Raw genomic sequence first — 26,711 nt, forward strand, 5'->3', positions numbered from 1 at the left:
CATCATGTCCTTCGTGGTGTCCATCTTTAAGGAGAGGCAAGTGTCTGTCTTGCACTGCCGGTTCTGTAGGCAGGTCCTAAGTACACGCGGAATGAAGGCAGAGCTGCTGGCAGGAACAGACCAGGAGATGTTTTCCACAGATATCCCCCCCACATAGTAAGTGCACACACCATTGGTTTCATGCATACCATGGAAAAAACCCTTATTTAATGAATTTTTATTGACATATTTTAACCCCAGCCAAGGTTAATGTCATTTCTGAAATGAAATAACTGTCTGTCACATGCACAAGACTTTTAAAATGTTTGCTTCGTCTTAAAGACACATTCCTCAGTACCTAATGTACTGTTTTCTATGAGCAGCCGTGATGCCTTTGTTACAATTGCAGGTTATGTCTTGAGACTAGGGCAACATGGTGACATACGGTCCCCTATGAGCTGTGGTAAAATCACATAATGGTAACACAACTTCAGTATTTCCATAAGAGAAACAAGGTTACAGGTACCTTCCCAACTACAGCAAAAAATGTGACTAGGTCACACTTTGGGAATCCATCTCAGGGTTGTCTGTGATGGTCATCAACACACACAGGCAACACTATAGCTGCCATGTAAACATGTAGATACACCGTTGTCATCAATTCCTACTCACAGAGGCAGGCCTATTGTTCCTCACATGACTACAGCAGACTGACTGCCATGTATACAGGGTGGGCCATTTATATGGATACACCTTAATAAAATGGGAATGGTTGGTGATATTAATTTCCTGCTTGTGGCACATTAGTATATGTGAGGGAGGAAACTTTTCGAGATGGGTGGTGACCATGGCGTCCATTTTTAAGTCGGCCATTTTGAATCCAACTTTTGTTTTTTCAATAGGCAGAGGGTCATGTGACACATTAAACTGATTGGGAATTTCACAAGAAAAACAATGATGTGCTTGGTTTTAACGTAACTTTATTCTTTCATTAGATATTTACAAGTTTCTTACCACTTATAAAATATGTTCAATGTGCTGCCCATTGTGTTGGATTGTCAATGCAACCCTCTTCTCCCACTCTTCACACACTGATAACAACACTGGAGAAATGCTAGCACAAGCTTCCAGTATCCGTAGTTTCAGGTGCTGCAGAATGGGCAAAACAAAAATTGGATTAGGACCCTCAGTTTACGCAGAAGATTTCGTTCAGTGATGAGGCAAACTTTTATGTGAATGGGGAAGTTAACAAACAAAACCACTGCTATTGGTCTGACACTAACCCACATTGGATAGATCCCTCCAAGACTGTTGGAACACAAAAATTGATGGTATGGTGTGATATATGGGGTACAAAGATAGTGGGGCCATTCTTCATCAATGGAAACCTCAAGGCCACTGGATATGCGAAATTGCTGGCACCCGATCTGACCCCCTTAGACTTTTATCTTTGGGGTCATCTGAAGGCAATTGTCTATGCTGTGAAGATACGAGATGTGCAGCACCTGAAACTACGGATACTGGAAGCCTGTGCTGGCATTTCTCCTGTGGTGTTGCTATCAGTGTGTGAAGAGTGGGAGAAGAGGGTTGCATTGACAATCCAACACAATGGGCCGCACATTGAACACATTTTATAAGTGGTCAGAAACTTGTAAATAACTCATGAAAGAATAAAGTTACGTTAAAACCAAGCACATCATTGTTTTTCTTGTGAAATTCCCAATAAGCTTGATGTGTCACATGACCCTCTTCCTATTGAAAAAGCAAAAGTTGGATTCAAAATGGCCGACTTCAAAATGGCCGCCATGGTCACCACCCATCTGGAAAAGTTTCCCCCCTCACATATACTAATGTGCCACAAACAGGAAGTTAATATCACCAACCATTCCCATTTTATTAAGGTGTATCCATATAAATGGCCCACACTGTACATGCAGATACATGCCAGTCATTGATCACTGCTTACAGAGGTGGAGACAGGAGTTCTCACTCCTATGGAGCCATGTAAATTTAGACTAGCCAGTTTACAAAGGCACCAGATTTATAACAGTGGCTCAGGCTGTTTGAAAATCTGGTGGATCTTTAGACTTTTTAGGCTAAGTTTACATATTATGTTAGTTGACTTGTGTGCCTAAATTTGTACGACAACAAATTGCACCAGATTTTGTGCCATTTGGATGAATACTACATGAGAGCAGTCAACCTACTACAGTATTCTTAAACAGGGCATAATAGTATAGTATTGTATTTTCCTTAAAATGTACCTGTCAGTAAATAGAAAAAAGAAATGTTCAAGGCTTACTTTTTCACTGGTGCTGATCCTGTCTGTGTGCTTTAATCCATAAAAAAAAAAATAAAAAAAAAATCTTTTCATGGATCCTTATTCCCTTGTTTATGTTGCTCATACTGCATGCAGTTTACTGAGGAGGAGAGGGCGTTCCCACATGAGGGGATGCTTGCCCTTACACTGTAGACTGATTGACAAGCCAGGAACATGCACAGAGCCCTGCTTGTCCCATTACACAGACACACAGCCGCAGGGATAAGACATGGTTCTGGGCAGTGGGGGGTACACTAAGGGTAAGAAGTATATGGTATTATTTCACCCAAAAATATACACATTTTTAACCAATTTATATGATATGAGGATCACCCACACTAACCTAAATATACAGAATATAGTGCGGTGACCCTCTGACTAATGATCTTTACATGACCAATATCCGCCTAGCCATTCTGTAGATATGACAATAAATGCATGTATACAAATTATCATTATTGTTTTATCAATGATAACGCCACCGTCTCCTTCCCGTACAACCCGCCCCTTCATCAGTATTTACCTCTGATACCTCCTGTATGACAAGCCGGCATATGCCTTGTGGCCTCTACAGCAATGATATGGCTGGGTTCACACGGCAGAATGTCCGCACAGAAAATCTCTGTGCGGACATTCTGCAGACTGCTAGGACCGCACATCTGATGTGTTAATTATTTCTGCAGACAGCGGATTTGGAAATGTCAGCTATTTAGCATAAATGCATATCTAGTAATATCTCCAAAGGGGCTTGAACAGTTTTCGGTCAGGTTAGGATTCTTAGAGGGTCACCCACACGTTTGATCCTCCTATCAGTTTCCCTTTACAGTGTTACTATCATTAAAAGAAAAAAAATTTGGTGGCGGTCTCTGACGTGTTTTTTTGTTGTTGTTTTTTGTTGTTTTTTTACTGAAAGCAACACTTTATGACCTATACCAATTACAAGAAAAGAAACTAAATGTGTCATGTACCTAAAGGTTTTGATAAATCTCCCCTATTGAATTTTATTTGATGTCTAGGTGTCAGTTTATCATCTTCATCCAGGCAAATAGCATGTGATCAGTATGTAAGTGTTTTGTTTCACGTGTCATTTGTCTGGTAGGGATTGTTTGGGTTGTATATTTTCTGCTCAGTGTAGTGCAACTAAACAGGGCCCTAGCAGCTAGTCCATACTTGTATGTACTTTGCACCGTTCCTGTATGTGCTCTGAATACACTTTGCCGACTTCTCAGAGTCCTTCACATTTTCACTAGTTTTATGTGCAAGTTATACAGATGGATGCTTCAGCAGGGATGATTTATTTTCCATTCACAAAATAAAGAAATTTACTAGATGTGAAGAAGTCCGTCACAATATTTTTTTCTAGCTGTTCTCCTCCAGGCTTCCTGTATTGAATTTAGGAGACCATGGAACTTCGGAGAGACCGGGAATTTTCGTGGCGCTGATCGGGGAGAAGTCAATCAAGGTGTGTACATCAAGATAAAATTCCTTTAATGGTTAAGGTGCAACGCGTTTCACTGCGCCTGCGCAGTGAAACGCGTTGCACCTTAACCATTAAAGGAATTTTATCTTGATGTACGCACCTTGATTGACTTCTCCCCGATCAGCGCCACGAAACTTCCCGGTCTCTCCGAAGTTCCATGGTCTCCTTAATCTCCACGGGAAATCTGCAGATGGGTCCATGAATATTTTGTCATTCCTTACGTGCTGTCCATTGTTGTGTATGGGGTTACACAACCGGAGCGGGTAAGTGGCCATTGTGCCCCCCTCTGTATAATTACCATCCAGCACGTGTGATCCTCCACAGGGAGCGCCTTTTTGTTGCTTTTATATTTCGGACTGTATTGAATTTAGTCTAGGGTCTAAAAGGGGGAGCCACAAGGAACAGTATTGGAGCATCTATGCTAAGATATATATTTAGCATTTCTATATAGCTTGGGTGACTCTGGCTAAGGGTGCATTCACACCACGTTTTGTACATACGGATGCCGGATCCGGCGGGGGGAGGGGCAAACCGGGTGCTCCCGTACCCCGGCCGGATCAGCCCATGACTCCATTTACTTTAATGATCCGACCGGAGTCAACCGGTGAGTCCGGTCGGCTCAGTTTTGACCCGTATGCGGTTTCCTGACCGGACCTAAAACTGTAGTATACTTAGTAGTTCATATAGGTTATAAGAGAAGTATGCTTAGGTCACAAATACGCCCAATCAATAAGGGTTATCCCATCAAAAATGAGGATCGCCTTATTTTAGGCAGCTACGCTGTTGGAGTCCCTGTGGGTTATTGGACAGGACCACATTCTCCTTTGGTGACTACTCTTGCTCCTGACCTTGGATGGCGCTTGAAGTATTTTTTGGGGACCTGGACCACTGCTTGTCTTTCAGTCAGAGATCAGTGCCAGTCCTACAAACCTTATATAAGTCATGATAACATTCTTCTTTTGTGTTGCTTGCTTGTTGTTTTCATCTAAGTGCAGATTCTAAGGGACAACATCCAACTTTTTGTAGAGGTCCCTGATAAGGTTAATGGGTCCATTAAAATTTTTCCCACATCAATGAGTTATTACATAAGTAGCAAAAAGTTATAATTGGAAATAGCTTTATTTCCAGTCTTGATTTATTTAGGTAAATCTTAATAAAAGGCAATGTGGTTTCTTTTCTCCAGTTCTGTAGACTTTGTGGGGAGCTGTTATTATCTGGAAGCATGCAGATGCAAACTGAAGAGCATAGCCTGCCTAAAATGGTAAATATGGAACAAAAGGGTACTTAGATATGTGTTTGCCTACTAGTAATATACATACAGTATACTTCATCTTTACCTCACTTATGGATTTTTTTATACAGTGGTAATGAAGTCGGCTACCACGTGGTGGCTCCATGTCGCCCGTGTCTATTGTCCTGTAATAATGGCCACTTATGGATGTTTCATAGCCAGTATGTGTACAGCATTAACAGGATGGATGAATCAGGTAAGCATAACATCCGGCCTCTTGTTAAAAAGTGACTTTGTGGCTCTGTGCTCTGTGTTCACTTCAATAAATCGAATATCTCATATGCCAGTCTTAAAGGGGTTCTCCACCATAAGGTGATTTTAGTATGTACCTGGCAGACAGTAATGGACATGCTTAGGAAGGATCTGCGCTTGTCTTGGGACTAAATGGTTGTGTCATGAGATTACCATAACACTGTGGCTAGCTTTTTGTGAACTTGTATTTCCTGTTTGACTTTTTTTTTACTACAAATCCCACAATTCCATTTTCCTCCCTCCCACACATCAGCCACCCCACCCATTGAAACGTAAATGAGCTGCATCCATTCAAAATACCTGTGGTTTTCAAGCAGGGTGCCTACAGCTGTTGCATTACTTGCAGATTGATCTCTCTCCCACCAAGCGATCCCTCCATCCATTGAAGCAGACAAGCTCCCTGTCATCAGCTGACTAGTGAGTCAGGTCTTGGCCGCATTGCAACCTGGGAAAAATCTGAGACAACAGTCATTTTGTATGCTGTTAAATATAAATATTGGAGTGAAAATCACAGAAGAATTGTGAGAAAACCGTCACACACAGGTACTGACACTATATTATGGACTACACTAACTTTACAGCCCCTGTAGCATAGTAAAATAAAAAAAATTCCTGGAATACCCCTTTAAAAGTAAACAGTCATCCCGTTCACCCACACTAAACCCAATATACTGGGTTATAGTGCGGGTGAACTGGAGACTGATGCAGGGTCTCTGACTAACATACATACCTTCATTCCATCACCCGGTCCGTCTGAAAGTCCGCTTCTATCTTTGCTGAATTGCGCATTGGAGGCGGGCCCGCCAGGTGTTTTTGAATATTCATGGGCGCTGGTCACGTGTGTGCTCAGTAGATGCAAGCCGCTCACGTGACCAGCACCACATGAATATTCAAATTCATCCGGTGGTCCCGCCTCCAGTGCGCAATTCAGCACAGAAAGAAGAGGATCTTCAGAGGGACTGGGCGCCAGACTGAAGGTATGTATGTTAGTCAGAGACCCCGCATCGGTCTCCTGTTCACCCGCACTATAACCCAGTGTATTGGGTTTAGAGTGGCTAAACAGGATGACCGTTTTCCTTTAATGAAAAAAACTAAGGAATTTATGAATAAAAGGTGTCTCTGAATAAAATTGGCACATTTTGGATTGTCCTGTATCCAGAAAAGGTAAATACTCCTGCTATGAGCAGACATACATTCCTCCAAGATTTGGCTTTTTATTGGCTTTACTATGATCAAACCTGTCTATAAGTTTAAGGCCATGTGCCCTCTTGGTAGCTCATGCCCACCTTACAAGCACAGAGTGTCATTTTTAAGCAATTTTGGATTATGTAATTTACTACATTAATATTTTGCCAAAACATTGGCGCATACACATATGTGGTGACACAGGTTGGTTTTGGTGGAAATACCTCATCACTTTGTGACGCCAGGGCACTGTTATCCTATACATGGTCCGAAGTTTGGGGACAGCTTCTCCTGGGCCAGACCAAATGAACACACCGACGTCAGGTTACGGATAACTGTCTTTACTGAGCTAGATTCTGATGTGAGAGTGCAGCGTAACCCCTTGAGAGCCCTGTTGCCTTGCTCAGACTTATGCTGCTTACGCCAAACAGATTTATACTGACTTGTGAGACGGAAGATTGAGTCCTGGTTGCTTGGGTCCTGTCAAGGTACTGAAGACATTTCCTCCTTGCAGGATGACCAGTTTAAAGATTTAAAGTAGACCTCTCCTCAGAGCACATGACACACAGCACACCTGAACCACACTGTAGCTCAGGAGCCACTAGGCTGAACAACTCCTTCCCCCACTACACTATACAGGGGAGACTTAAGGGGTTTCCATTGGCAGGAAGGATAACATGGGGTCCACTGTTCTCAAATAAAGGTACAGTCACATATAAAATATATATACACATAATAATGCAATTCGTTTAAGAAAATATATTATCTGATACTACAGTGCACACAATCAATTTAACTATAGAACTCTGGTGGGACCAACACCCTTTCCTGCCAAGCTGCATACTGGGACACTACACATAAGTTTCCCCCTTGGAGTATCACTAACCCTTTAATATGGGCTTCTCTACCTCTTCATTTATAGCTCTGTTACTATAACAGGGAGTGGGCTACAGAAAAGCTGGTCCAGTGGATAATATGCTTTGTGCCATGAATCCACATCCTGCCCACCGCATGTACTGAAGGCATTCCAATTTTAATCCCGTAGGGCCATGCTCACACATTCAGGAATACTGACCTGTATTTCATGCCAATGTGCCATCATTTCCCCCCAGCAGTAAAGTAAAACGTGTATTTTATACACTGTTCACTGTTTTGTTTCTCTTATTGAGAGAAATAAAACTTTTTTCAACTGGCTAACACTGTATCAAACTTTCTTCATTTTACTCTAAATTGAGGCCTTTTTTAAGACGTACGTATTGCTGCATTTATTGCACTATAGCGTAGGGCTGGGTGGTATGACCAAATATGTGTATCATGGTATTTTTTTTAACTTACGGCGGTTCCACGGTATATAACTGTATTTTCTCACCCCCCCCCCCAAATCATGTGACCTGCCTGCGCTGTTCTGCTCCCCCCAATTAATGATCAGCCCAGCGGGGTACTACTCACAGATGTCAAGCACTGCCCTCCTCCTCTTTGTTGGGGGCCGCCGGCGATGGAACTCACTGTACGCCAGTGGTCTACAACCTGCGGACCTCCAGTTGTTGCAAAACTACAACTCCCAGCATGCCCGGAGTTGTAGTTTTGCAACAGCTGGAGGTCCGCAGGTTTGAGACCACTGCTGTATGCTGTATACCTATGCCCGGGCTGCAAAAGATACAGAAAATAAACTTTTAACTGCATACTGGGGACGGGGGAGGACAGCCGTCAGCCTATCACCGGCCAGAGCGATGTCCTGCCCCAGCCAGTGATAGGCTGAGCCCACTGTCATGTAAGAAGCCGGCCGGTGATAGGCTGACAGCTGTCCGGCGTTCCAGGGCCGACGTAGGTAAGTTAAAAGTTTATTTTCTTTAGCTTTTGCAGCCGGCATAGGGATACAGCGTACAGCAGTGGTCTCCAACCTGCGGACCTCCAGCTGTTGCAAAACTACAACTCCCAGCATGCCCGGACAGCCAACAGCTGTCCGGGCATGCTGGGAATTGTAGTTTTGCAACATCTGGAGGTCCGCAGGTTGGAGACCACTGGCGTACAGTATAGAGTTCCGGCGCCTGGCGGCCCCCAACAAAGAGGAGGAGGGCAGTGCTTGACATATGTGAGTAGTACCCCGCTGGGCTGATCATTAATTGGGGGGGAGCAGAACAGCGCAGGCGGGTAACATAGGATTAGTTCCCCGATGTGGGGACAGCGCTGCGCTGATAATACATTCCCACGGGGGAGGGGCCCAACCGGTATTGCGGTATGGGCTAAAATTCATATCGTGCAGCCCAAAAATGTCGGTATTCGGTATGAACCGGTATACCGCCCAGCCCTACTATAGCGTGTACATTTAAATTCTATCACAATCAGCACCTTATTAATGCCAGGGTTCCCTGCCCACATTATTCTGGCTCGGCGAACTGACTACTAAAGAAGCCATTGTTTTGCGCATGGTAATGTTCCATATACAGGTGTTTACCGACGATAGAGCAGGACTTGCATGCCTGTGATCTGTTCAGGGGAAAGCTGCCAAGTTACACATGTTTAGCATTCCCTGGGACACACACACTCTTTGGCAGACATAATTGAGCTCTGTGCAGAGCAACAAGGGTTAAGTCAACATCACACAATGTCCTATCGTATTTATCTGGTTCTTGCTATTCTGGTTCTTGTGAGTGTAGAAAAGAGTACAAACCAATATGGCCGTGTTGTCCTGCGGAGTGTAGAATGCACAGGATCCACTGGATTGGATGAGTACATTATTGCAGTGCTAGTAAAATCCTGGCATGTTGACAGAATGACTTATGGACTATATCGACAAGAAGAGGACAGCAAAGAATATTGATCAACCACTGGGGGATGGTGAATATATTACAAGACATTGTTAAAAGACTGTAATCCTGGCACTATATTCCCGTTATTAGGACACAATTAGGTAGTTTTCTTCTATTGTCTGTTAGAAATTTGCATGGACATGTGTAAACTTTACTCGGACTTCTCCCACAGATGTGCCTTTTGTCTACAGAATTTCACGTTCACTGTTTGCTTTCGCTTGTTAACAGTGCCACCTGCAGGATATAAAACTTACTACATTATCCCCTTAGGGACTCCTTAAAGGGGTACTCCAGTGGAAAACATTTTTTTCTTGGTTAAACAGATTTCTAAATGACGTCTATTAACCCATTAAAGACCTAGGGCGTATGCCCGCTCTGCCCACCCACTGTAATCCGGGTAGAACAGGGTAACTGTGCTGTGACAGGCGGTCACTTACCGGCGGCTGGGCAGCAATGAGGTGCAGCTCGCTGGTGCAGACTACGGAAGCCGGTGAGTTGTTGCAGAGCAACATCTGGAGGGCTACAGTTTGGAGACCACTATACAGTGGTCTATAAACTGTAGCCCTCCAGATGTTGCAAAACTACAACTCCCAGCATGCCCAGACAGCTGTTTGGGCATGCTGGGATGTGTAGTTTTGCTATATTTGGAGGGCTACCGTTTGGAGATCACTGTACAGATGCTGTGAGTTGTAGTTGTGTACCTCCAGCTGTTGCATAACTACATCTCCCAGCATGCCCTTCAGCGATCAGTACATGCTGGGAGTTTTTCAACAGATGTAGGCATACTGAGTTAGGTAACAGAACCTAACTGAAGGTTTTCCAACCAGTGAGCCTCCAGCTGTTGCAAAAGCACAACTCCCAGCCTGCACAGTCTGTCAGTGCATGCTGGGAGTTGTAGTTTTGCAACAGCTGGACATTCTCCCCCCCCCCATGTGAATCTACAGGGTACATTCACACGGGCGGGTTTACAGTGAGTTTCCTGCTTCAAGTTTGAGCCGAGGCAAATTTTCCGCCGCAGCGCAAACTCCTAGCGGGAAACTCACCGTAAACCCGCCCTTGTGAATGTACCCTAAAAACACTACACTACACTAACACGTAATAAAGGGTAAAACACTACATAGACACCCCCTTACACTGTCCCCCCCCCCCCAATAAAAATTAAAAACATATCGTACGGCAGTGTTTCCAAAACAGAGCCTCCAGCTGTGGCAAAACAACAACTCCCAGCATTTAGCAACAGCTGGAGGCACCCTGTTTGGGAATCACTGGCGTAGAATACCCCTATGCAATCCCCAATTTAGTCCTCAAATGCGCATGCCGCTCTCTCACTTTGGAGCCCTGTCGTATTTCAACGAAACAGTTTAGGGACACATATGGGGTATTTCCATACTCGAGAGCAATTCCATTACAAATGTTGGGGGGCTTTTTCTCCTTTTACCCCTTATGAAAAGGTAAAGTTTGGGTCTACACCAGCCTGTTAGTGTTAAAAAATAAAAAGTTTTACACTAACATGCTGGTGTTGCCCCATACTTTTAATTTTCACAAGAGGTAAAAGGGGAAAAAAAGACCCCCAAAATTTGTAACACAATTTCTCCTGAGTACAGAAATACCCCATATGTGGGCGTAAAATGCTCAGGAGTGAGAGAGCACTATGTACATTTGAAGCGTAAAATGGTGATTTGCACAGGGGTGGCTGATTTTACAGCGGTTCTGACATAAACGCAAAAAAATAAAATACCCACATGTGACCCCATTTTGGAAACTACACCCCTCATGGAATGTAACAAGGGGTATAGTGAGCCTTAACACAACAAAGCTGTTTGAGTTGGATGGGAAAATGAAGAAAATTGGTGTTATGCTAAATTTTTCATTTTCACAAGGGAAAATAGGAGAAAAGGCCCCCCCAAAATTTGTAACCCCACTTATTCTGAGTAAGAACAGGCCCCATATGGATGTAAAGTGCTCTGCGGGCGAACTACAATGCTTAGAAGAGAAGAAGCACCATTGGATTTTGGAGAGAATTGAATGTCCGGAGTTGAAGGCCACGTGTGTTTACAAAGCCCTCATAGTGCCAGAACAATGGGCCCCGTCCCACATGTGACCCCACATTTTAGAAACTACACCCCACACGTAATGTAATAAGGGGTACAGTGAGCATTTACACTCCACAGGTGTCTGACAGATTTTTGGAACAGTGGTCTGTGAAAATGAAAAATGTGGGGTGGCTGATGTTTGGTATTGAGGAAAATGGAATTATGGGATTTGTAGGCAAAAAAGAAAACTCACAGGAAATACCAGTTCACAAAAAGCTAGCCACAGTGTTAAAGTTGTAATCTCACAACATAGCCATTTAGCCCCAAGACAAGCGCAGATCCTTCCTAAGCATGTTCATTACTGTCTGGCAGACACGTACTAAAATCACCTTAAGGTGGATAACCCCTTTAAGGTGAAAATGGGCTGGATCCTTAAGGGGTTAAAAAATCTTTACCCTTCCAGTACTCCATAGCAGCTGTATGCTACAGAGGAAATTATTTTCTTTTTGAATTTCTTTTTTGTCTTGTTCACAGTGCTCTCTGCTGACACCTGATGCCCGTATCAGGAACTTTCCAGGGCAGGAGAAAATCCCCATTGCAAACCTATGCTGCTCTGGACAGTTCCTGACACGGACAGAGGTGTCAGCAGAGAGCACTGTGTACAATACAAAAAAGAAATTCAAAAAGAATACAGCTGCTAAATGGTACTGGAAGGGTAAATATTTTTTAATAGAAGTTATTTACAAATCTGTTAAAACATTTTTTTTTTTTTTAAATCAACTGCTACTGGAAAGTTTATCACCAGAGTACCCCTTTAACCTGTTGGGGACAGAGGTATGCCCTCGCGTCCTGGTACTTAAGGACTGAGGGCGCACCTGTACGCTTGTGGGAATTTCATGGCAATTTCCCCCACTCTGCCCACCGATCGAAGTCCGAGCAGAGCGGGGGGTGGGGCATGGGGGGGCTCAAATGTGCATGGCGCTCTCTCGTCTCAGAGCCCTGTCATATTTCAAGGCAACAGTTTAGTGCCACATATGGGGTATTTCCATACTCGGGAGAAATTGCGTTACAAATTATGGGGGGATTTTCCTCCTTTTACCCCTTATGAAAAGGTAAAATTTTACACTAATATGCTGGTGTTGCCCCATACTTTTCATTTTCACAAGAGGTAAAAGGAGAAAAAGACCTCCCCAAATTTCTAACTCAATTTCTTCAGAGTACGTAAATACCCCATATTTGGGCATAAAATGCTCTGCAAAGGCACAACAAGGCTCAGGAGTGAGAGCGCACTATGTACATTTGAGGCCTAAATTTGTGATTTGTACAGGGGTGGCTGATCGTTAGAGCGGTTCTGACATAATCGTAAAAAATAAATAAAAACACTCACGTAACCCTATTTTGGAAACTGCACCCCTCACGGAACGTAACAAGGGGTATAGTGAGCCTTAACACCACACATGTCTTTGACAAATTTTGGTTAAAGTTGGACATGAAGATTAAAAATGTTTTTTTTCCCTGAAATGCTGGCGTTACCCGAAATTTTTTAATTTTCTCAAGGGGTAACAGGAAAAAAGCATCCCAAAATTTGTAACCCCACTTATCCTGAGTAAGAACATACCCCATATGTGGATGTTAAGTTCTCTGCTGGTGCACTACAATGCTCAGAAGAGAAGGAGCGCCATTGGGATTTTGAAGAGAGAATTAGGCTGGAATTGAAGACCATGTGCGTTTACAAGACCCCCATGGTGCCAGAACAGTGGACCCCCCCCACATGTGACCCCATTTTGGAAACTAAACCCCTCACGGAATGTAATTAGGGGTACAGTGAACATTTACGCCCCACAGGTGTCTGACCGATTTTTTTTGAACAATCGTCCATAAAAATGAAAAATTACATTTTTAATTTCCACAGCCTACTGTTCCAAAGATCTGACAAATGCCAGTGGGGTGTAAATGCTCACTGCACCCCTTATTAAATTCTGTGAGGGGTGTAGTTTCCAAAATGGGGTCACATGTGGGGGAAGGTCCACTGTTCTGTCACCGTGGGGGCTTTGTAAACGCACATGGTCCCTGACTTCCATTCCAACCAAATTCTCTCTCCAAAAGCCCAATGGCGCTCTCTTTTCTGAGCATTGTAATTTGGGGTAACACCAGTATTTATTTATTTTTTTTTACATCCCAATTTAACAATAGTTTGTCAATCACCTGTGGGGTGTTAAGGCTCACTGGACCCCTTGTTACGTTCCTTGAGGGGTCTTTGTTGTTTTCAATTTTTAAACTGCTGTTGTGAAATGAAGGCTGAACTGTAATTGGTTGTTATAGGCAACAAAGACAGTTTCACTTTTTGGGTAGGCTCACCGGTAACGGATCCGCATAGTATTTTACGCTGCAGACCCATATTGTGCCTCCTGCTGAAAATCCACCCGACCCCCTTGCCCTGCCCGCTGGCCTATTCACCCCGCCCCCCTGGCCTACTTGCAGTGGCAATGCACCACTCCAAGCAGCTACCATGAGGGCCTGTGAGTCGTCGAGTGCACTCAGACATGGCAGTGTAGCTGTGTTAATATAGGTGTTGGATCATCCAGCCATTCATACGTATCACAGATCTGAACATTGTTTGTTGAGGATGGTTGAGGATGCTTCAGAGATTATAAGTAGAGATGAGCGAATCGAAGCTGACAAACACGAATTTGTTACGAATTTCAGGAAATATTCGATTCGCAACAAATGCGAATATTGCCATGATTCTATTGCGCAAATCACTTCATTAAACTCCATTTTACAGCATTCCAGGCTCCAGGGCATCAAAAATGGCTGATCCACATGTTCCACATGTCAGTACATCGGGCAAGGGACGCTGGGAAGGCAAGGCGGGAAGGGAAGTAGGCAGTATGACCCTGAATCAAATGCAGGATGCAGCCTCTTAGCAGCCAGTCACCCCTGTGATGTCACAGCCCTATATAATAGACAGTCATATTGCGGCCAGCCACTTCATTCATTACACTGCAGAGAGAGAGGACGGACAGCCTGTGTGTGTTATAGCAGAGAAAAGTGCATTCCAGCAGCATTTAACATCCTCCTAGTCACATCAGTGTTCTCGTGGACGGAGAGCATTGTTTTTTTCACTGAAAAGGATTTTTACTGCAGCTGCAGACATTAACCTCCCAGCCACTTTCTTCAGCATTGTATTACAGAGAGGGACAGATAGCTGTGTGTTGCCTCATACATTTCAGCAAGCTGCATCCACTTCATAAACCTTAGCAGAGGAGGCAGGAATAATTTTTCAGTGCAATTCAGTATCTTAGTTCCACAAAAAAATCATCTACTGGTTATACTAGTCTGTAGATGGTATCATAACCAGCAGTCCATTCCTAATAGTCTGTGACAGAGTGCAATTTTGTGTTTTGTACACAGCTTTTTTTGGCTGCAGCACTGTTGTGTACTGCTGTTTTTTTACAAAAATATATATTTTTAAGGGTACTGTAGCGCATTTTTCTGCCCTCATCAGTGCATACCGCATACGTACATCTAAGTAGTGTACTATTTTGTACCTGTTAATCTGTCAAGGGCCTACATACTGAGAAAGGACAGACAAAAGTAATCACCGGCTGGTGTTTTACAAAAATACAGAGTTTTTAGGCGCATTGTAGCGCATTTGTCTGCCCTCATAAGTGCATACCGCATATGTACATCTAAGTACTGTACTATTTTGTTACCTGTTAATCTGCCAAGGGCCTACATACTGTGAAAATCCAAGCAAAAGTACTCATCGGCTGTTGTTGTACTCAGATACTTTTTTAAGTGTACTGTAGAGCATTTTTCTGCCCTCATCAGTGAATACCACATACCTACATCTAACTAGTGTACTATTTTGTTTCTGTTAATCTGTCAAGGGCCTAGATACTGTGAAAGGCCAGCCAAAAGTGCACACCTGCTGCTGTTCTAGACAAATACTGTTTTTAGCATAGTGACGCGTATTGTACTCCCCTCATATACGCACTAAGTATGTCAGGCAGAGAAGTGCCAGAATGTGCACAGAGGTATGGCAGAGACCTAAATCCTTCAGTCAGAGGTCGCAGCAGACTAGGGGCGAGTGGCAGGAGCCGCAGCGAGAGGCCTGAGCTCCCGTTATCAGCTAGCGGTCGTGTCTCGACCAGCAACCCATCTGCTGCTGTCGATTGGTTAACGCGGTCATCCACTTCATCACAAGTAACATCTGACACCCCCTGTCAACAGTTGGTGGGTTCGTCAGACACAACCCTCAGTTGGCATGGCCCGGGAGCAGTCCCTGTCCTCCCATTTCCTCTGTCCTATGCTGTTCCCTCTCCTACAGAAGTATCTTATGCTGTGGGTTCAGCTCCACTATTCACTGAGGACGATCTAATAGAGGACAGTCAGCAGCTACTGCACAGCCAAGAAGTGGAGGAGACATCCGCCGCTTCCTCAGCTAGGCGGACAAGAAGTGATGAGGAGAGTGACGCGGTGTTGCCAAGGTTCAGGGTTCTGAAGTAGACACTGTTGAGGAACATGAGGAGGACATCAGTGACGTGCAGACACTTGTTGATGATGATGAAGCTGATAGCAATTTGGAGCCGGGTGCAGAAGGGGGTTCATCATCATCAGGAGAAGAGAGTTGCAGGTTGACCGTAAGGCAGCAGCAGAGCCAGCAAGGTGGTAGCATGGTTGGCAGTCAGCGTGGTGGCAGAAGTGGAAATTCTGGAGCCAAACGTGCCTGGGGAAGACCACCTGCTTCGCGGCAGCCTACCTTCCCGGGAGGTAGTGGAACAGGGGTTCCTGGAGACGGCGGCAGTAGCAGTCAGTCCGGACTGTTGGCGGGAAAATCAGCTACTCAGCGGCTGTGACAGTTTTTCATCAAGCATCCGGAGGAGGTTCACATAGCCACATGCAAGATATGTCGCCAGGGTCCCAATTTTTGCACCACAGCCCTGCGTCAACATATGCTTCGCCACCATAAAGCAGCCTGGGAGAATCGTGGCTCCGATGTAGTGGTCCAGCCTACTGCATCACCCAGTGGCACACCGCTCCCTCGTTCAGCCAACCAAGGCTCCACCACCTCAGCCGAAGGGAGCTGGGTGTTATACCCTCCTTCTATCGCTCCAGATGCTCCTGCTCCTCCCACTTTTAGTCAGCCATTCCGCCAACAATCCATCCGAGAAGCCATGTCCAAGAGACAACAGTATGCACCCACTCATCCAATGGCGCAGAAGCTGAATGTGCTCCTGTCTTAAGTTGCTGGTGCTGCAGTCCCTCCCTTTTCAAGTGGTGGACCTTTCAGAGTACTGATGGCTTGTGCCGAGCCGAGGTGGAGAGTGCCAAGCCGTCATTTCTTTGAGAAGAAGGCAGTACCAGCCCTGCACAATTTTGTGGAAGAGAAGGTGGTCCAGTCCTTGAGCCACAACCCCAACTTGGACAGGTCACGCCGCTTCCTCCTCCACGCTGTCAGCCCGTTGGTCCTGTGACAGTGTGCGACTACGCCTCCTCATCCTCCACCATGTCCTCAGCCTCCACTGCCCAGACAAGTCTGTGGCCCTTCAGCATACCATGTGTGCAGGGCACGGCGGTGTCACGCTGCTCTTCACATGGTTTGCCTTGGCGACAAGAGTCACACAGGGGAGGAACTGCTAAAAGTCATTCATAAAGAAATCTGTGCATGGCTTACTCCACAAAAACTGGAAATGGGAACCATGGTGACTGACAACGGGAAGAACATCTTGGCTGCGCTGCGACAAGGAATGGTGAACCATGCGACCTGCATGGCACACACGTTAAATCTGGTTGTCAAGCAGTTCCTGAAGTGTTCCCCCCCCCCCCCCATTTGCAAGACATCCTAGCAATGGGAAGGAAACTGCATGCACTTCAGTCACTCGTACACCGCAAAGCACACCCTCCTTGAGCTGCAGCGTCAGAATGGTATCCCCCAACGTAGTCTGATTTGTGACATTGCCACACGTTGGAATTCCACCCTCCATAGGTTGGACTGACTGTACGAACAGAGAAAAGCCATCACCGATTTCTTGATGATCCAAGTGGATAGGGGTACTCTCCTATGTAACTTCAATGCGAACCAGTGGCAGCTCATACGTGACACCTGCGTTTGCTCAGGCCTTTTGAGGAAACCACATTATTAGTAAGTCGCCAGGATTACGGGATGAACGACGTCATTCCACTGCTTCATTTCCTACAACAAGTGTTGGAAACGATGGCTGGTCAGGGCAATGGAGACGCAATGTCTCCATTGCCCTGACCAGCCATCGTTTCCAACACTTGTTGTAGCAAATGAAGCAGTGGAATGACGTCGTTCATCTCACGGCCACATGAGCCCTGTGGGGGCTGAACTGGAGGAGGATGAGGGGCACAGTGGAGCACAGTTTAGGTTTCATGAAATGGGCGGTCATGACAGTCATCTGACAGGAGAGGAGGAGCATGATCAACTAGAGGAGCTAGAGGGTTATGAGGAAGGCGAGAAAGAGGACCCAGACACTCCGTGGCAGTATGCAGTGAAGATGGAGGTAGGGAGTCCCGCCGAGTCACTTGCACAAATGGCACGATGCATGCTCAGTTGCTTGCGTAGTGGCTGCCGAATTGTCAACATTCGGCAGTGGTATGACTTCTGGCTCTCCACCTTTATTGGACCCTTGCTACCGGCTCAAAATGGGGGCCTTTTTGACACCCACTGAGAGGGAGGACAAACTGACCTACTACAGAGAGATCCTACGTAGTCAGTTGGCCGATCGGCGCAATTATCCATCCACTCGCAGGTCTGACCGGGGGGGGGGAGGGGGCCCTCTGCGCTTACCTTCCACTGCCATGGCTGCTGGGGAGGGGTAGGGTGGCAGGAGCAGTACCAGCTCAATCAGCAGCAGCCTGAGTCTACAGTCGCTGATGAGTACCTTTCTTTGCCCGCATAGTGAAGCAACTCATCAGCAGCAGGTAGACATGGAGCAGGACCGGAACCAGCCAGTGGTGGCATACCTTGACATGGCCATGCCAACAATCCTTGAAGATCCGCTGGACTTCTGGGCAGCCAAACTTGATCTATGGCCGCAACTAGCAGAGTTTGCCCTGCAAAAGCTGTCCTGCCCAGCCAGTAGTGTGCCATCAGAGCGGGTGTTTAGTGCGGCAGGGGCCATAGTAAGTCGAAGGAGAACTCATCTGTCCATGAAAAATGTGGAGAGACTGACCTTTGTGAAGATGAGTCAGGCATGGATCAGCCAGGATTTCCACCCACCAATGCCAGATGCATCAGAGTAGATTGACCATGGTGCTACACCAACACTGCACAAATATGGATAGTGCCAAACAGATTTAAGGCACTGCTCCCCATTTACAAACATTCCAGCCACCTTTATCACTCAGTACTGGTATTGCCACCCACCGCACGACTCTGTCACCTGGTCACTTTCAGGACTCCTGATGCTGCTGCTGCCACCTCCAGGCTGTTTCATTCAGCCACTATTTGTCTCCTTATGCTTCGGCCACCTCCAGGCTGTACCATTCAGACACTAAATGGGCTCCTTATGCTTTCCCCACCTCCAGGCTGTCATTCAACCAATATATTGTTTGCTGCTGGGACTGTCTTGGATATTACCTACAATTTTTTTATGGTAGCACTAGCAAACATACATGCTCAATAGAGATTTTAACATTTATCTTTTAATGTAAGAGGTTGTGAAGCCCTCTTATGTATGCATCCTGCTGCCTGATCCAGGCTGTGTGTTTCAGGAACTACTTGGCTTACTGATGCTGCTGGGCCTTTGCCTAAACTTTTTTGATGTTAGCACTAGCTAACATACATCTCTTATACAGATTTCAATATTCACCTTTTAATGTTAGGGATTATTAAGCCCTCTTGTGTACTTCTGCTGCTGCCTGATCCAGGCTGTGTGTTTCAGCAACTATTTGGTTTAGTGATGCTGCTGGGCCTGTGCCTAAATTTTTTTTATGATAGCACTAGCTAACATACATCTTCTATACAGATTTCAACATTAACATTTTAATGTTAGGGGTTGCGAAGCCCTCTTGTAAACTCATGCTGATGCCTACTCCAGGCTGTGTGTTTTAACAACTATATGGTTTAGTGATGCTGCTTGTCCTGTGCCTAAAGTTTTTGATGTTAGCACTAGCTAACATACATTTTCTATACAGATTTATACATTAACATTTTAATGTTAAGGGCTGTGAAGCCCTCTTGTAAAGTCATGCTGATGCCTGCTCCAGGCTGTGTTTCAGGAACTACTTGGCTTAGTGATGCTGCTGGGCTTGGGCCTTAAATTCTTTGATGATAGCACGAGGTAACATACCTGTTCAATAGAGATTTCAACATTGATCTTTCAATCTTAGGGGTTATGAAACCCTCTTGAGTACTGTGTCCTGACTGTGTCTTTCAGGAACTACTTGGCTTACGTATGCTGCTGTGCTTGGTCCTTAAATTTTTGGATGTTAACACTAGCTTACATACATGCTTAATAGAGATTTCAACATTGATCTTTCAATCTTAGGGGTTATGAAACCCTCCTGTCTTCAGCAACTACATGGTTTAGTGATGCTGCTTGGCTTAAGCCTTACATTTTTGGATGGTAGCACTAGCTAACATGCATCTTCAATAGAGATTTCAACATTCACCTAGTGGTTGGGAACCCCTCTTGTGTACTTATGCTGCTGCCTGCTCCTTTATTTGTCATTCAGCAACTACATGGTTTAGTGATGCTGCTGGGCCTAGGACATTACCTATGTATGTTTATGGTAGCACTAGGTACCATACATCTTCAATTGAAATTTCAAAATTCATCTTTAATTCTTAGAGATTGTGAGGCCCTATTGTCTCCTCATCTGCCGCCAACTCCAGGCTGTACCATTCAGCCACTATATAGTCTCCTCATGCTGCCAACACCTCCACACTGTGTCATTCAGCCACTATATGGTCTCCTCATGCTGCCAACACCTCCATGCTGTGTCATTCAGCCACTATATGGTCTCCTCATGCAGCCAACACCTCCACACTGTGTCATTCAGCCACTATATGGTCTCCTCATGCTGTCAACACCTCCACACTGTGTCATTCAGCCATTATATGGTCTCCTCATGCTGCCAACACCTCCACGCTGTGTCATGTAGCCACTATATGGTCTTCTCATGCTTCAGGCTCATCCACGCTGTGTCATTCAGCCACCATATGGTCTCCTCATGCTGACAAAACCTCCACGCTGTGTCATTCAGCCACTATATGGTCTCCTCATGCTTCAGCCTCATCCAAGCTGTGTCATTCAGCCACTATATGGTGTCCTCATGCTGCCAACACCTCAACGCTGTGTCATTCAGCCACTATATGGTCTCCTCATGCTGCCAACACCTCCACGCTGTGTTGTTCAGCCACTATATGGTCTCCTCATGCTGCCAACACCTCCACGCTGTGTCGTTCAGCCACTATATGGTCTCCGCATGCTGCCAACACCTCCACGCTGTGTCATTCAGCCACTATATGGTCTCCTCATGCTACCAACACCTCCACGCTGTGTCATTCAGCCACTATATGGTCTCCTCATGCTGCCAACACCTCCACGCTGTGTCATTCAGCCACTATATGGTCTCCTCATGCTGCCAACACCTCCACGCTATGTCATTCAGTCACTATATGGTCTCTTCATACTGATGCCACCTCCAGGCTCTGTCATTGTGCCGCTCTGCGGCAGTGATTCTAAAAGCAATGCCGGTAATCTGCATGTCATTCTGAATAACAGTATTATTTCACTACCCCAGCACACTCCATATGCGTGTTAGAACACAGCAAAGTGTTCTACACCCCTATTGAGGCTCTCTGTAGGCCAGAAATAGCCGTTTTTAATATAGATTTGCCGCAAATAAATTCGTATCGAAACTAATTTTTTCGAAAAATTCGGCAAATCGGCCGAATCGAATTTTTCAAAAGTTTGCTCATCTCTAATTATAAGGTCGCTGTAATTTGAGGGACCACTGTATTTAAAAACATGTCCAACATTGCAGTCTTTGTAGTTACTGGATGGAAGGATATAAATTGGTTGGTATTCGAGGTGAGTAAAAATGGCAGAGAGGCAAAGTTTAGCTCTTCATCTATAGGTATTGAACTTCATTATATAATATTGGAAGTTGCCTAGTATTAATCCCCATCTTCTACTACAGACTTTCAGGCCGATTGAATTCTTAGGAACATTTGTCAACCTGATATTATTGCAGAACCATTTTTCTCAGCTTTACTGCCTGGTGATGCAGCACTGCAAGTAGTAAAGTAACCTAGACCACAGCAGCGACCCAGTACTGATAGCAAAAGCTGAAGGAGGTCGAGAAAAGAACAGCTGCTGTCTGCATTCAGCAAAGTCATACTTCGAAATGGATAAAGAGGTGATGTAGCTCACTAAACCAGAGGAACGTTCCCAAGGTTAACTGGTATAATCTAAACCCTAAATAGACCGAAAATTGAATAAAATGTAGTAAACCAGTCCTCAAAGAATCTTGAAGAGTGAATAATGGATAGATAAATAGAGAGAAAAGGATGATATCCAGTGTGAATGTCACAGTAAAAAGTTGTAAATCAGTATTCTTGACCTGAGATATGGCTGATTAAGTGTACAATATTTATTATACATAAAATAAAATGGTAATCCGCTACTATCCAAGCAGGGTCCTTGCTATGGAAGTAGTAAGATGATAAAAATTAATATGATCACAAGTGTTAAATGGAATAAAACAGAAATGGAATATAATAAAACCACCTATAAGGAAACCACCTAGTATTAAAGGGGTATTCCAGGAATTGTTTTCATTTGACTATGCTACAGGGGCTGTAAAGTTACTGTAGTTCATAATATAGTGTCTGTACCTGTGTGTGACTGTTTTCTCACAATTCTTATGTGATTTTCACTCCAATATTTATTTTTAACAGCATACAGTTGTCTCAGATTTTTCCCAGGTTGCGGCCAAGACCTGACTCACTAGTCAGATGATAACAGGGAGCCTGTCTGCTTCAATGGGTGGAGGGATCACTTGGTGGGAGAGAGATCAATCTGCAACTAATGCAACAACTGCAGGCACCCTGATTGAAAACCACAGGTCTTTTGAATGGATGCAGCTCATTTATGTTTCAATGGGTGGGGTGGCTGATGGGAGGGAGGGAGGAACATGAAATTATGGGATTTGTAGGCAAAGAAGAAAACTGAAACAGGAAATACCAGTTCACAAAAAGCTAGCCACAATGTTATGGTAATCTCACAACATAGCCATTTAGCTCCAAGACAAGCACAGATCCTTCCTTAGCATGTCCATTACTGTCTGGCAGGTACGGTACTAAAATCACCTTATGGTGGATAACCCCTTTAAATGGAATAAAACACTTTTGGACATGTGATTCCTTAGGTGGTTTTATTATATTCCATTTCTGTTTTTATTCCATTTAACACTTGTGATCATATTTATTTGTAATTTTTATCATCTTACTACTTCCATAGGAAGGGCCCTGCTTGGATAGTAGCGGGTTGCCATTTTATTTTATGTATAATAAATATTGTACATTTAATTAGCCATATCTTAGGTCCAGAATACTGATTTACAACCCTTTACCGTGACATTCACACTGAATATTAGGGGTGTGAATTGACAAGAATCTGGTGATACGTATCGCGATACACGTATGACGAAACGATATATATCGCCATATATCCCAATTCTGTCTCAAAAACGATATATTGCGATTTTTACTCACGCAGTGATACCAAATATGTTTGTTTTTATTATGTTTACATGTTTTTATATAGGAATAGGGGGTGATGTGAACTTTTAATATGGAAGGGATTAATGTGTGTCTTTTAAACTTTTATTTAAAAAAAATTTAAATTTTTTTTTATACACTTTATTAGACTTTTAGGAGGAATCATTAGATTCCTCAGACAGATGAATAGAGTTCTATTTAACTTCATTGCTCTGTGATCCATTGATAGAGCCTGGTCCAGCCAGGCTCTATCAATGACAGAGCCATGGGACAGCAGGAAGCAGAGGTAAGCCCTCCGGCTACCTCCACAGTGGATTGCCCGCGATCTCGCTGCGGGGGCGATCCACCCCACTAGCCCACCATGGAGCATTCACAGCTGTCAAAGCTGATCTAAAGGGTTAATAGCCAGCCGCGGGGCCTGCAGAGTATGGAGTGGGCAGGAGTCCGGAGCCCGCTCCATACAGACTGATGAGCGCCGCATGAAATCAGCCGGGGGCCGCAGAGTACGGAGCGGGCATGAGTCGGGAGCCCGCTCCATACACCCAGAGTCCGGGCCTGCTTGCACGAGCCGGAAAAATTCACCTGCCCGGAACTGCATTTCCCTGGCGTCGGGAGATACGAATTCCACATCCCTAAAAAGATCGATTCAAAAATATTTTGAATCGATACGGTATCGCCAAATGAAAAATCGCAATAATCGAGTGAATCGATTTTATTTTTTTCTTACACCCCTACTGGATATCATCCTTTTCTCTCTATTTATTTATCCATTTTTCACTCTTCATGATCCTTAGGACTGGTTTACAAGTAAAAGGTGTGGTTGCCAAACATCAGGAGCCTGATTTGCCTGACAAAGAATCCTGTACAGATTCGAAACCTGTTGCTAGGAAGCGTCCAAATGAATGGAGTTTTTACTATTACATAATTTTGATTTAATTATTTCATAACTGTAGATTGTAATAATAGACATTTGCTTCTGCATCCCTTGTGTTTTCCAGGAAAGTACATACTGCTATGGAAAGATCTACCAGACACAGATGAAAAACAGGAAGGCTTATTAAGCCCGTGTGACGATGAGCATGAGATTTATCTCAGATGAGGTTCTCTTTGCAGGAGACTGGAATCTGGCCTATTCGTATTTTTTTTATTTATATGATACCAACATATTCTGCAGTGCTTTACGGTTCTGGAAACATTTGCAAAACAGAGACAAAAGGAGAAAAGCTTTATGCTAGCAGTGTCTTATTGACAACAATACACTGGAGTCTGTTCCCAAGTAAACAAAAAGTTGTTAGAATAGAATGAAACATTATATATAAATGTATTGATGATCTATGTAAGTAATTACAATAAAGCGAAAGGATCTGTTTATTGGTGAAACTGTGCAATTGCAAGGAAGCTCTAGTCCACCGTTGGGCCACCTTTAACCTTGATGAAAGATGAGATATGGTCTATAGTTGGGCATGGAGGCATACCGCAGCACATTTACCTACAGATGTTATAGCCAGTAGATTCTGCACACTGGTATCTTGCCAAAGCAAGCATCCCAGCTGGTATTAGAAATGCGTGAATGAGGATACATCTGGCGAAAGAGCAGGTCAAGAAAGTGTGAGCAAGCATTATCTTGCTGAAAAATGCCAGTTGGAAGCTCTTCCACTAGAGGCAGCACATGAGTAAAGGATGCCATGCACATATTGCTGAGCTCTGAGGGTCCCTTCTATCACTACTATGGAGTAGGAGGGTCTGTATGGAATGACTCCCCAGATCATAACACTTGGCAGTTGGGCCAAGGTATCTCTCCATAGCAAAGACAGGATTGAAGCTCTCGCTGCTAGGCTTCCATACTCCAATGTTTCTGAATCCCAAACAAAACCTTGATTTATCACTGAAGATGATACAGTTCCAGTCTGTAGCAGTCAAGGCTTCTCGCTCACAACGCTTCTGAAAAGAAGAGACAGTGGCTGCCTGGCAAAAGTGTAACACTTAATAGGTGCCGTGACACCATATTTCCTTCTGCTAAGTGCCTAATCTAGACAGAGAAAGAGGTGTGTTATGAGGGTGCCACCTATGTTTGGATGGAAGACAAGGAAACTGGGGAAGTGTTGTCTGAATAATTAATCCTCTCTACTGGTGGTCTGTCTGGACCAGCTACCGAATGTGTATGACCTCCTAACAGCTCGGTCAGATTGGCCAGGATCAAAATTACCATCCTGCTTCTCTCAGTTTGATGATGCACCCTTAATCACAGTCTTTCAACTTGCCAAATTGTCTTCAAGTGCATCATAGAGGCATGTCTATCAGTCAAGTGTGAAAGTGGTTTAACCCCTTAGGGACACAATGGGTTTTGGCCTTGTGGATATAGCCAATTTTCATTTTTGCATTTTCATTTTTTTCCTCCTTCACCTTTTAAAGGAGATCTGCAGCCATAGACACTTATCCCCCTATCCGCTGAATAGGGGATAAGTGTCGGATCACGGGGAGGTCCGAACGCTGGGCCCCCCGGCAATCTCCTGTATGGGGCCTTGGCTCTCCCATGCAGGATGCACGTCGGCCGCAGCATGACCCCACGCCCGACACGCCTCCTACATGTATCTCTATGGGAGAGGCGGAGATGCATAGTTCGTGCATCCTCGCCTCTCCCATAGAGCTGTATGGACGGGGCTTGTTGACGCTCACTGAGGTTGACGACACACGCATTAGCTGCGCAGACCTGCGATAATGCCAGGTCCCCGTACAGGAGATCACGGGGGGTCCCAGCGGTCGGATCCCCCGCGATCAGACACTTATCCCTTATCCTGCGTATAGGGGATAAGTGTCTATGGCTGCAGTACTCCTTTAAGACTTTACTTTTGTTTCTCCGTGCACAGAGCCATATGAGAGCTTGTTTTTTGAACAACCAATTGTACTTTGTAATGACCCCTTTTATTTTACCATAAAATGTTCAGTGCAATGAACAAAATATATGTGGTTGAAAATCTTAAAAGCCTCTCAATTTTGTAACTTTTGGGGTTTTGTTTGTACGCAGTGCACTTTATGGTTAAAACGGACACAGTGGCCTTTATTTATGAATCAGCCTGAAACCTAAATTGTCTGGTTTTTGCCACAGCAACCAACCACAACTCAACTTTACTAGAGCTTGTTAAGATATGAAAGTTGAGATGTGACTGGTTGCTGTAGGAAAAATTAGACAATTAGGGTTTCAGGCTGATTGATAAATGTAGGCCAGTATCTTTATTTTGTGGGTCAATACGATTAAAATGACACCTATACAGTATTACATACAGTGAGTCAAAAAAGTATTTAGTCAGCCACCAATTGTGCAAGTTCTCCCACTTAAAAAGATGAGAGGCCTGTAATTTTCATCAGAGGTATACTTCAACTATGAGAGACCTAATAAGAAAAAAAAATCCATAAAATCGCATTGTCTGATTTTTAAAGTATTTATTTGAAAATTATGGTGGAAAATAAGTATTTGGTCAATAACAAAAGTTCATCTCAATACTTTGTTATATACCCTTTGTTGGCAATGACAAACATTTTCTGTTCTTCACACACTGTTGCTGGTATTTTGGCCCATTCCTCCATGCAGATCTCTTCTAGAGC

General features: G+C 44.4%; 1 protein-coding gene across 2 annotated transcripts; it reads left to right on the forward strand.

Moving 5' to 3' along the window:
* On the forward strand, positions 1-26,479 carry FAM72A (family with sequence similarity 72 member A). 2 transcript variants are annotated; one of them, XR_008888885.1, is made up of 5 exons: positions 1-156; positions 4,963-5,040; positions 5,142-5,266; positions 21,581-21,745; positions 24,107-26,479. XR_008888885.1 is itself a non-coding variant. In XM_056558020.1 (4 exons), exons 1-4 carry the CDS (start codon positions 5-7, stop codon positions 24,205-24,207), a joined length of 456 nt encoding a protein of 151 aa, XP_056413995.1. In that variant the 5' UTR covers positions 1-4; the 3' UTR covers positions 24,208-26,479. The 2 variants fall into 2 exon arrangements, 1 of the variants encoding a protein (XP_056413995.1); XM_056558020.1 differs by lacking the exon at positions 21,581-21,745.
* Positions 26,480-26,711: the final 232 nt, after the last annotated feature.

This window comes from Hyla sarda, chromosome 2, assembly GCF_029499605.1.
Source record: "Hyla sarda isolate aHylSar1 chromosome 2, aHylSar1.hap1, whole genome shotgun sequence".
NCBI classification, from domain to species: Eukaryota; Metazoa; Chordata; class Amphibia; order Anura; family Hylidae; genus Hyla; species Hyla sarda.

Coding starts and splice junctions, on each gene's coding strand:
- FAM72A (XM_056558020.1), top strand. CDS start 5: ATGTCCTTCGTGGTGTCCATCTTTAAGGAGAGGCAAGTGTCTGTCTTG. Junction 157..4,962: donor ACAGATATCCCCCCCACATA/GTAAGTGCACAC, acceptor TCTTTTCTCCAG/TTCTGTAGACTTTGTGGGGA. Junction 5,267..24,106: donor TAACAGGATGGATGAATCAG/GTAAGCATAACA, acceptor TGTGTTTTCCAG/GAAAGTACATACTGCTATGG.